Below are 12,241 nucleotides of genomic sequence, written 5' to 3'. Positions count from 1 at the left end.
ATTGTTACCTCTGACAAAGCAGGTAGCCGGACTCCTGTCAGTTTGTACCCGGCCAATGCTATATCTAAAATCGCAGCCCAATATATCTCCGTGACTTGACAGGAACATGAGACATGGAAATATTTGAAGGTGATTTAGAATATTGGAGCAAAATCAGATAGTTATTGATGTTGGTGTTGGTGTTCGTACAAGCAAGGTTTGTGTAACAAGCACAACAACCTCTATGTAGCATCAACATCACGACAACTACAGAAGTAGGTATAAAAACAAAGATACAACGTTATAGTTGCGGTGAAAACAAGGCTTTTCCTTTTTTCCCCCTCTCTAACACCAGCCAGGCCTGCGTGAAAAGACCTCGTTCATAAACTGTCTTATGAATACGCCAGGCAAGGAACGCCCATTGAAAAGAAATAATAAAAACAAAAATCAGACTGCTTTTCCGTAAACCCAAGACACCCGCCAGTCCAAAACAAAAACTAGGAAAAAAAAATTCGACTTTTAAAACATCAAAGAGAAGAACCATAGGGGCAGAGAAGCCCATAGCTGCAAGATACGTAAATAAAAATAATGATATGGCCACTGGCTGTTTCCCGAGGTCATCAAGTGTCCCTGGCTTGGTAGATGCTGTCCGAAATAATTCATGGGGGAAATATTACAAGACAATTGTGAGCAAGAGGTTGTTTGAAAAAACGATTTCTTATCACGGAATGCCTTTTTTTATCTCAAGTCCGTTATCAACCCCAAAAACAACAGGTCCTGAAGATAGTCCGTCGTTAGAGATTGCTTCTGATGAAGTGGTGCCAAGCCTCGGGCTTACTAAGAAGTTGCTGCGTCAATAAAGGCTTGGAGCCCCTGCAAAATTGAATTTTGAGCTGCTTCATCCATCACTCCAGATGAGCTTGTTGCGCTTGTTATGGCATCAACGTCCACAATCACACCCTGACTTGGGTCTGACGTCCGGCTTTGAGGTTGACTCAACGGCTGGCTCTGGACTTGGCCCTGTGATTGCTCACTCACAGAAGTTGTTGTAATAAGTGACGCAAATGGATTTGTGTCATCGGATTCTAGCTTCAGGGTTGTAGATGATCCCGGCTCTTGCTTGACCAGTGCCTCACCCAGTACGCTAGACATGATGCTAGTGGTAGGCAGTAGCGCATTAGAAACAGGGACAGGAGCTGCGATTGGAACCGAAGCCGTCACAGTGGTATAGGCAGATGGCGTCTCAACGGTTGTAAATGATGCAGACACTGAATCATGTAGCTCAGACGGTTCTACAGCGAAGTCCGGAATAGGAGTAGGCACCGGGGCTGGGGCTGAAGCCGGAGCTGAGACTGGAACAGATGCGGCGGTCGGTACTGATTCTTGAGCCAGGGTTAGGGTAGGCAACATCAATGAAAAACGCTCTGTTTCGGGCGCTTGGACCTGAGCCACCGTTGCAACAGTCGGGGCCTTCCGAGCAACATGTTCTTGAACTAAATTTTCCACTGCACTTGTATCACGCTGAGTAAGGCTCTGGGTAGCTGACTGAGTTACTTCGGCCAGAACTTGCTGGATTGAGTCAGACATGGATACTTGCCCGACAAGTGGAGCAACAGATGCAGTAGAAGATAGGGTGGGTCCCGGAGCTGGAGCTGAAGCTGGAGTTGGACTTTTCGAAGAGGTAATAAATGGCGGGTCATGTGCAGGGGGGGCCGAGACAGCCAGAGGCGCTACCGGGGTAGGAACAGTAGTCGGTAAGGTGGTTGTCGCTGAGACAGAAGTTGGCTGCAGCTGCACCTGAGGAAGTGTGTGAGAAGCCATGGAAGCCATGACTTGAGTTTGGGGCAGATGAGAGGTGGTCAGTGGTGGTCCAGATACTTGAACATCAGCAGAGACTACAGTAGCCAAGCTCGCCTGGGGCTGGGGTGTAGATATCTGTGGGTTTATAGCAGATGTAGAAAGTTGCGACGGTGGCGAAAATACAGGGTTTGGACTTCGGTTCGAGGCGCTTTGTACTTGGGATCTTGCAACTTGTGGTGGTTGTTGAAGATCTGGCTCAGGCGACTCTTCCTTAACAACCGTCTGATTGATGCTAAGAGCCTGGGTAACTGGAGTGAGCACACGAGCTGGTGGAGCCGAACCCGCTAAAGCCGATGGAGGTGAAGACCTATTTGAGCCAGGCAATGCCACCACTGCTTGCTGGGGAGGAACTGGGGATACGGACGCCTGGACTAAAGTTTGGGTTTGAACAGAGGCTAGGCTTGGAGAGGCCACAGCTGGGGACGCGATGGCAGACTGTACCCTTGCCGGCGTCGACACTCTGGAAACTACTGGAGCTTGAGTTCTGGACGCCGCCGCAGCCGCTGATGCTGCTTGCTGAGTTTGCTGAGCTTGCTGCTGTGCCTGGGCAAGAATATGGGCTCTAGCCTGTGCCTGTGCTTGTGCCTGGATCTGCGCCTGCATTTGTGCTTGAATTTGTGCTTGAGTTTGGGCCTGTGTATCACTTTGGGCTTGAGCAATCGCGTGAGCAGCAGCTTGTGCTGCAGCTTGCGCTTGAGCTGCAGCTTGTGCCTGGGCCGCGGCTTGTGCTTGAGCTGCGGCTTGTGCTTGAGCTGCGGCTTGTGCTTGAGCTGCGGCTTGTGCTTGAGCTGCGGCTTGTGCTTGCGCTTGTTGAATCTGGGCTCTAGCCTGAGCCTGTGCTTGCGCTTGTATCTGTGCTTGAATAGCTGCCTTCGCCTGAGCTGCTTGCTGCTGAGCTTGTGCTTGGAGTTGCGCCTGTGCCAAAGCTTGATGCTGGGCAATCTGCTGCTGAATTTCAGCTTGAATCTTAGCTTGATACTCAGCATGAGATGGGGCCTGAGCCTGAGCCTGAGCAATTTGGGCCTTAGCCTGTGCCTGGGCATGTGCAATTTGAGCCTTGGCTTGAGCCTCAGCTTCAGCTTGGATTTGCGACACGCGGGCTTGAGCAAGCTGTGCCTGAACCTGGGCCTGGATCTGGGCGAGAATCTGAGCTTGCATGTTGTTCTGGACAGGAGCAGAAGATCCATTCGAAGACAGAATAGTTGTGGGCAGGTTATCCAAAATAGAAGGCCGTGATTGGCGATTTGTCGAAGCAATTTTGGAAATTTCTGAGATTCTTTGCGAGATTGCGCTGGCAGACAAAGGTTCCGTAGTTGATATCGGCAGTATTGGTCTCGGTGCCACCTCTGGCTTCGTTACTGCGGTTGCAGGAAGTGTCAAGTGCTTTATTGGCGACGGCTGTGATTGGGCGGGAGCCGCAGTTACCGGCGCTGCTGCTCTCGTAGATGGACTTTGAGTAGCCTGGGGCAGCAAAGATGATGCAGGAAGAGATGCCTTTGCAGGAATTGGAGATGGAGTTACCTGAGACCCTTCTGCAGGTCGAGCTTGAATAGGCTGGTGAGATAAAGCAGTGCTTTGAATATTATGACTTGCTGTAAACTGGGGTGGTTGGGGAACTGAAGGTTGGGGCAGCATTAACCGGTGATTAGGAGTTTTTGCAATCGGCTGAGTGCTCGTCAAAGCAATGGATGGTGATCCAATGGGCACAGACTGCGTATTATGAGTGGCCTGGGGTTGACTAGCAGAAGCAGGTGTAGTTGCAGAGGCGGATGCGGGCTGTTGGGGAGAGGCAGTCCGAGACAACTGCGTGACATGCTGTTGAACCTGGAGGATCGCGGCGGCTTGCTGTTGTTGGGTTTGCTGGAGGGAAGTGGCTTGCTGGACTTGAGATTGAGTCTGAGCCTGAGCCTGCTGTGTTTTTGGAACATCCATCGTCTGAAATTGCGGTGTTTTTTGGGCATGTTGATCGGACTGTGTGTTCTGGGGCTGTTGCGAAACCTGTTGGAGCTGCTGTAGCTGCTGGGCTGTCTGTTGTTGAACCTGCTGTTGGAGTTGTTCCTGCATCTCTTGCAGTTGTGGTTGTGGTATTTCCTGTTGAGCTTGGGGTTGCTGTACTTGGGCCTGTTCCGTTTCCTCTTGCTCTGTCTGGGACATCTGCTCCGTTGCCTGCTGCAAAGTTTGCATCTGGTTAAACTGTTGTAGTTGATGAAGCTCATGAGGAGCGGTATTGGCGTCCTGCTTAATCTCCTGTAGTGTGCCGGAGTTTTGAGATGCTGCAAGGGCAGCCTGGGCAGGCGTGATGACATTGTGAGCACCATGGCCCTGGGCATGGCTGAATGAATGAACGCCAGATTGTTGCTGTAGATGTCGTTGCTGGGACTGCAAACCATTCAATGACATGAGTCCATTGATACCAGACAAACCACTAATCTTAGTTTTGTCCTCTTCAGCATTGAGACGGGCTCGCTCTTCAGCTTCTTTACGTGCGGCCTGAGTTGGGGCACGAGTCTTGAGCTCCCCGGTCACGGCCTGCAGGTAATATGGCATCTCAGAGTTTGTCTTCAGAAAAAACAGCTTCAAGTTTCGGGCTTTGTCTTTTAACTGCACTTGAGTGCGATCTTTAAGAATATCGCCGTGAGTACCATTTGCACCAAATAAAGTCAAAATTTGACTCCAGTGGGGTCCCTTGACCAAATCAAGGCCCGTCATAAGAGCCTTTTCTTCCTCCTGGGTCCAGGGACGGCGGGTGGAATGGACGCCTTCTCTTCTTGTATGGGAAGAGGACTTTGAAAGAGCAGCCTGACGAGCCTTGTCATAAAGAACAGAGCTAGGGCAAGTCTGGTTCGGCGGTAAGTCGTTAGAGGTAGAAGCTCCAACGGACAGAGATTGACCGCCATCGGTTTGAGAATACTGATAAAATGCTTGGCCGGCAGCAGTCGAGGCAGCCGTGCTGTTAGTTCCGGCTATGGGATTGTTGCTTTGTAGACGTGCAAGAATGTTATTCGCGGATGAGTCGGGCGCCAAAACAGCTTCAGTAACATCCTTTTGGAGGTTTTGGAGACCCTGCATACTCAAGAGCTTTGATGACAAATTTGTTGTTGTTGCGGGATAGCTGATGTTGTAGGAAGTTTTAGAAATCCCATCCAATGTGGTCCTCACGTAGTTCGATGTACTCTCTGCCACGATAGCTTCTAGAGCTTTGAAATCATTGAAATCGATTTTGCCATTAGCTGATACCAGCATGGCCGCGGGGGTGGAGTTTTCTGTTGTGGGAGGCGCAGAAGCGGGGGTAGATATCTCGGGATCTGACGTAGATGATGGGATAGGAGTTGGTGCTGGTGCAGTAGGAATTGAGGCGTCGGCAATGACTTGGTCAACATCTTCTAATGAGTTGTGACTGTCCATAAGATTAGTAAGAACACTCTCAACCAAGTTGCTGGTGGTAGCCTGGAGAAATGTAGAGAGATCTTCATCTGTAAGATCAAGATCCAGGGAGTGGTGATCTTCCTCGGGTTCTGGTACTGGAACCTTGATTCCAAAGACCGCCGCATGATCTGCAAACGAGCCCAATATTCGGTGTAAACACCGGTTTAACTTTGAAAGAAAGTCGTCATAAGCATACTTCGCAGGTAACGATATCAAGCTATCCATAGGATTCATTGTGTGATGCTGAATAATTGCAGACTTTCGTGTATGAGCCGCCGCGATCAAGTCGTTCTCAGTATATGTCAATTCGGAATCATTTCGTCGTGAGCGCAACATGGCCTCAAATTCAAACATGTTGTCGAGAAGAGTGTGGAAACTTTCGGGTGATATTTCTTCCAGAAACATTTGAGTTCGTAAGCCCAAGAACAAGTCTGCAATATCGGCAGTCAGCTCCGCTTGTTCAGGTAAGAAAAGTTCAAAGAACTTATCAAACATGAGCTGGAGACCTTGCTTGGCGAATACTCCAGGACATGTACAAGCCAGGTTTGCCAGGCGCACTGTTTGCTTGGCCGATGTGTTATTGAAACCAAGGTCATCGCATGTCAGAAGTCTGGTTATATTCCCGTTGGTATACAAGGTAAAGGACTGTTCAAATATCATGGATATGTTGAGGAACTCTCGCCGAGCAAGTGATTGATCGTTTCGTAACTCTGCGATAGTCGTCGAAAAAGGTTGCTCGGAAAGGATCATAATCATTTGAATTGCCTAAAGTTGGTGTTTGTTAGACATGCGCGCAAGCAGTAGGGTAGGATATCCAACGGGTTCTTCCCCTCCATTGCTATATGGCTGCGGTGGAGATGCAGGCGCCCTGAGTGGATAACTTCCGAATGGGAATACGTACTGAGTTGGCAAGAATGGGTATGCTCATGGTTTTTCGGGCTTCCATAGGGCCTTGTGCAAAAGAAGGTACATCGGTCATGGGCGCAATGTTGGTGTCTTCTTCTGGAATCCCAGACAGATCATGGTCTGGGTCAAAAATGCCAAGCTCATTCGACTCGTCTTGAAGTCCGGGAATTTGACCCATGAGATCGTGGACTTCGCCGAGAGTATTATTGACGATAGAGTCGAAAAGACCTGAAAAGTCATGTTCATGGCCATCGGCGGTAGTCCTCAGGCGTTTTGCATCGCTATTTTCGTCGTCGTCTAGATCATCAAAGGACCGTTTCCGAGATGGCGATTCTGGTAGCTTTGTTGAATGCGCAGGGCCCATTTGAAGGTCTACGTAGATGGGAAATACGCAGTTAGCGATCCACGGATGCGATGAGTGTAAAAGCGACTGAGATCACAGTACCTTGGATTTCGAATTCCCGCATCAAGGCTTGCGCCAGCGCGTCGGCATTGACAGCCAGATCTGCGAGAGAGTCGCCGATGGCATCATTAAGCTGGGCGGCTGTCGCCTCAGTTGCTACTGAGGCCATCGAGGGTATATTGGTTGTGGGCGGGTGTAGTCAGGCGCAGAGGTCGTGGGTGTTGCGTGAATGTAGATTCGTGTCGAGGCGTTATCGATTACAGTGAAATCATGCCCCAGTTAAGCCGTCATAGCTAATTCAGCGTGCGACAGTGTTGGGCGCAAAAAAAAGAAATAAATATCAAGGACGCCTTTCAATTCACACATGCGCAAGTAGACGATAAGGATTCGTACGCGCCATGCAATCTTCGACGAATGGTGTTTGATAAAAAACTGAATAGCCGTCTCCTGCAGGGAAGTTGGTGAAGCGTTGTGAAGATTAGAGGAGTTTTCTGCTTGGCTGCTGGATTTAGAAGTGGCTTATTGGCGACAAAATCAATCTACCAGCTGCCTGCAGCATTATGGGACTGCTTGATTGTAAGAGCCAACTTTTTTTCTTATCGGACAACTTTTTCTGTGGCTTCAAAGAGCTATCTTATCGCTAGATATCAAGGTACATCATCGATAGTGTGGTTCACCATGCTGAGAGGAGGTACCCCTTTATCTTCTATCCGTGGTATCTTATCTTATCAAATCAGTTCACCAAATCTTTGCATCTTAGTCAGCGTGTGCTACACAGACGACGTCATTGGCTGCGCTGTGCCATTTTATACTCGTGAGATTGTAGTTGCGTAAATGTGAATTTTTGTTTCGATTTTCGAACTTCTTTATTTCAAGACAGGCGTCGCTCGTTTTGATCTTCCTTGTCTTTGTTTTTCATACTGTATTTCCTTTTCTGTGGCTATGTTCACTGGACGTAGCTGCACCTAATCATACAATGCGTATACAACGCAATTCTATGGTGGACTATACCATATTCTAGCTAGCTGGATAGTACTAATTACTGATACTCGGAGCCTGAGTATATGTCCATTTGTTAGCAAGCCAGTAAGGATACCGAGATAGAAATACCGCTCAGAATTACTGGGGCACGAATACATTTGTTCAAGAAAGTTATTACCATCAGAGAGTACCAATATAAGCTGGTTGATAGCATGCTTCATAATGCATCATATAAGGCTCAGTAGACAAGAGCAGCAACACCATGAATACTATTTTTGATACAGCTATACTTGTTGTGTTTTTCACAAGACCTGTGACCTCAAGGGTTTCTGAAAATCAAGAAAATCAGCAGAACGGCTCCTTTTGAGAAGAAAAAATGAGCTGGCAAAGCTGAAAGCTACCACTCGCTTGGCACTCTTAAGGTTTATTGATTCCGTACACGTCAAATTACATACGATAGATATATAACTACTGGCAGCATGGAAATTGCATCTTTCCTTGAATGTGACTTAGTTTTGAGAATATCACGGCGCCTCCGTTAGGGTTATCGGTACACCTAAAACAGCAGGGTTAAGTCTCCAACATCAATTCCGTTGCCCGTTCCCGCTGGCCGCAACAAGAAACCATGAGGGGTCAAAATAAACTCCTTTGACATTGTGACCTCCGCACGCAAGTAGGATTTTGGCTTCTCATGTGGACTCATGTGGCCAGCACATTCCGTTTACGGGCAACAATCCTGGTGAAGAAGTCTTCTCCCCCGGAACTAGCGCTGAGCCTCAACCTTACCGCAATCCTTGTCAATGGGCGTGCGCGAACTTGGCGCTTCGGAGTGTACTAGTTTGGTTTCCGTGCTTGTGATACCCCTCACTGGTTATCCCTCAGGGGCTTCTGTGATTTTGAGGCAGGACTAAGCCGAAAGAGCCGTTTGGATGTTGGGTCGTGGAGTAGTATAGTAGAAGCCGCTTGGTGTTTCCTGGAATTCCTAATAAAGCGACATAGCCGACCAGTGACACTTGCTGTAGCGCATTTCAGACTTGTCAGACCTTCGAGGTTCAACGTCTAAAAGCACCCTCAAACTATATGCCCAGACAGTGGTATCTCGGGCGTTATTTTACAACGTAGGAAGGGCCAAGCTTCGTAGGGGGGTTGCATCGAATGATTCCACGCCCCTATGTCCTTGGAAGCCTGACCAAGCGGCGGCCTTAGAATGAGATGCCAAGTATTCCGAAATCTTTGACATGGAGCTGGCATCTGAGGCTCCGTATCGGAACATGAAGCATAGAAGCTCACTGATCTTGAGATCTACAGTGTACAGTAAGTAAGTGCGTACATATATTCTAACTAATTGTATGCTGTAACGAAGGAAAAGAGACAAGTCGAAGGAGCACAGAAATATGAACCCCCACACGAGGGAAAACTGATTCTAAACAGTAGAGACAATAAGCTTGTTCCATCGGTCCGGGAAAATAACACCGCGTTCTTTGCAGTGGGTGTTGGAGAAGCTAGCTCCATGATTCCGGAGCCAGGCTCAACCTCACGATGGAGAACATGAACTAGCATACAAGCAAACTCTGCGTACCACTGGACAAAAACGGGCAGCGATCACGATTTAATATAAATGGCCGCAAAGATGGGCAAAAAGATGCGCAGGTTGGTTGTTACACGTGCGCTTGACCGAAGCGTCTGTCCCAATAAGTGGAAATACATAATAAGGAGCTTTGATAGATGGGCTGAATTTGGAGAGCGGCGGCTCTCCAACTCCAAATCTGCCAAAACGGCAACCGTAGAACAGCCGAGTGGGGTCGCGTCGAGTAGCTTGGGTCCGGCAAAAAGAAGGGTTCTCTCGAGGCGACAGACACCAAATCAAGGAGGCCCAATACTTGGCTAGCCCGGATAAGCCATCAGTCAACAACCTTTTGTTCGGGGCTTGTATGTATTCCCTCAAGAACAAGCAAGGCAAAAGCAGGCAAGACTTGCTTGGCTGGGAATATTAAACGACGACTTTGGGGAAGAACGCACAAGGACAAAAAAGGGAAACAAAAAAGTGAGCATCAGAGGGAAATTGCAGCCAAGCAAGCATCCAGCCTGGCTGCCACTTCTGTCCCCTGCTCTTGCCCTTGCCTCTTTTCCCCTACTCGCCTTCCTTCGCCTCCTGCAGGCTGGTTGCTTGACCATTCTTGTGTGCAGTTTCTATCCCTACCTTTTTCTTGGCCCATTTTTCGGCACTGTTTGTTCAAGATAGCCGTTCCTTCGTTGGATATGGACTTACTATTTGTGGCATTGTGCCGTTAGACCGAGTGCCTTTAGCATGTATGACGGCCGGTCTGAGAAAGGAAGGAAGCGGATCTTGAGGACGAGAAAACGCTGCCTTGCAGCGTAGCTACTCGGGTAGGATTACATAATCAGCTACATTCGCGGCGCAACAACCGGTGGCCGGTGCATGGATATGTTAAAGTTGATATTTGTGTGCATTGGTAGTTATGGGCAATATATCGTGTAAGTGAGTGGGTAGAAAGTAGACATGCAGATTGTATTCTTTGCAGATTTATACATGCTGGGTGCAAATATATGCAGAGGATGGGGAACAACCAATTCATTTTCAAGGCCACGCATCTCCGAAATCCGACCTCGAGTTAGTATACGAGACAATCTTCGGACTGGGTTCTGAGTCTACCCGACTCCAGGGCTTAACTTGCGTACATACATACACGGATGTTCGCAGTTTTGAAGCATGATGTTGAGCCAGGAATTAGTGCACTGGTATATAAATAAGGCGAAACTGCGATGTCCTGGTATTACACTGGGTTAGAAAGCTCAGATCCAACCCCGAGAGATAGAGTCCGACGATCGGCGAGAAGCGCGAAGAGTGATGTGAGAGGTCATATACATATATACATAGCTCCATGATGTTGTTCAGGCTATGCAACTTCGGCCTGTGCTTTTATCTGTGCAGCATGTGTGTTCTTGGCTTGAGATGTAGCGTTGGCCAATAAGCCATGAGCAAATGAAGAACTACAAGAATACAGATGTATGCATGTTCTGGAAGGTGTTGTCTAGACTAGAAGCCCCAAGCGCCGAAGCACCCAAGCTCCCACTATGGAAGGTGAAGAGCCAGGGATTGGACATGTCTGGATTTGTGTATGGTTACAGAGGGGAGAGGAGAGAAGGGAGAGGGGGGAGGCGAGGCTCATACAAGCACGTATTTATGTTCAAGCATGTTTCTTTCTATACGTAGTTACAATGCAATGCAGAGTTAAGCTTTTTTACGTCCTCAGTACAGATAGTCATCCAATTACCGCTTTCTGTTTCCGTTCCCGGATCCAATGCGCCCCTGTTCTTAACATGGGCCATGCGGTGTTTTGTTTTATTGTTTCTACTTGCACTAGTCCCGTGCCTCCAACGACCAAGACGGGCGGTACAAAGCCTCCGCTGATTAATGCACACGTATCTAGAGGCACTTGTAGATATGTCCAATAGAGGGTTGACAGGGCCTGCGGAGACAAGGAAAGCTTGTTTGCAATCAACCAGAGCAAGCAGACGGTGCGCTGTTATTTTGAAAGAGGAGTCTCGGTTGAGGAAGTGTGCATTCCTGACGAACTGGTGTGGGGGACGGACTTGGGCGGCAGCAAAAGAGGCGGCGGTGGAGGGCAACATCTGCTGCGCATGAGTGTACCCAGGCTTGTATTACTGCAAACATGAGACTCCGACGGGCATCACTTGGACACCAGAGAACCAGCCACTGACGACATGAAACATGACTGAAGAACTGCAGCGTCTTGGGAAGATATTGCACGCCGCACATGGTGATTTCACAAGCCCCACGATGACAAGCTTTTGGGGCTCATTTCCCCTCCCCCCGGTGGAGCCAAGCGGGCTAGCGCAAGCCAAACACCCTTTGCACGAGGCCGGGCTCTCGGATTTGCCAGGCGGCGCTTCTGTCTTGGATTCCAATGGCCACTTACAGACAGAAACTTGTCGTGGGCTCTGGGCAGAGACACAGAGAGGAGAACTCCAGCAACACGCCGGGAGGACGGGAAGCCAGGAAGGGGAAGGGGAGGCCCTGGGTCTCATGACGCAGCCCAGGTGGTAGTGCAAGACGACCAGACAAGACTGTATGCCGAATCTGGATTAGAGCACCGACAGGCACGTTTTCTTGACTTGTTTTCTCGTTCCCCGCCGACGTCAAGGCGAGGAGCTGCACTGCACCAACCACGGCGCCCCACCCCGGATTTGCTTGTTGCCTCCTTTTTTCTTGAAGCTCTGATTTGATTGCTGAGCGGCAGCGACAAGGGGCCCAGAAGGGAAAAAGAACCATGGATAAAATCAGCGATTAAAGAGGAGATGTGGATGACGTTTGGGGTAATCCAAACCCCGGCACTGGCACTGTTTGCAATTGTGGGGGAGGAAGGGAGGGTGTGTAGGCAAGGCGAGGCAAGGCAAGGCAAGTACGGAAGTTCCTCCATTGCCCCTCCTCCACGGCTTTTTGTCTAGCTCAGAAACTCTTTCTGACGCGCTGTCTTCTAGCTATAAAAGCCTGTCCGTCCTCCACACCAAGCCTCTTGTTTCTATCTCTCACCACCATCTTCACCTCATCAGTCTTCTATTCTTCTATCTTCCATCCCCTATCCTCTCTCCGCTTGATCTCATTGATAGTCTAAGCTGCGCTTGTCTATCAATATATACCCA

The 12,241-nt window shown here is 49.0% G+C and overlaps 1 protein-coding gene across 1 annotated transcript; it reads right to left on the bottom strand.

The window, feature by feature from the left end:
- Positions 1–816: 816 nt before the first annotated feature.
- On the bottom strand, positions 817–6,743 carry BROUX77_002122 (uncharacterized protein; the record flags this gene model as incomplete). Its single annotated transcript, XM_073746628.1, has 3 exons — positions 817–6,030; positions 6,167–6,543; positions 6,617–6,743. 3 exons carry the CDS (start codon positions 6,741–6,743, stop codon positions 817–819), a joined length of 5,718 nt encoding a protein of 1,905 aa, XP_073607204.1.
- Between the last annotated feature and the right edge of the window lie 5,498 nt (positions 6,744–12,241).

Source organism: Berkeleyomyces rouxiae (assembly GCF_048999995.1).
Source record: "Berkeleyomyces rouxiae strain 22BRR77 chromosome Unknown BrBRR77_ptg000002l, whole genome shotgun sequence".
Lineage (NCBI taxonomy): Eukaryota > Fungi > Ascomycota > Sordariomycetes > Microascales > Ceratocystidaceae > Berkeleyomyces > Berkeleyomyces rouxiae.
Note: the sequence above shows the minus strand (reverse complement) of the source record. Positions and strands in the feature narration are given on the sequence as shown.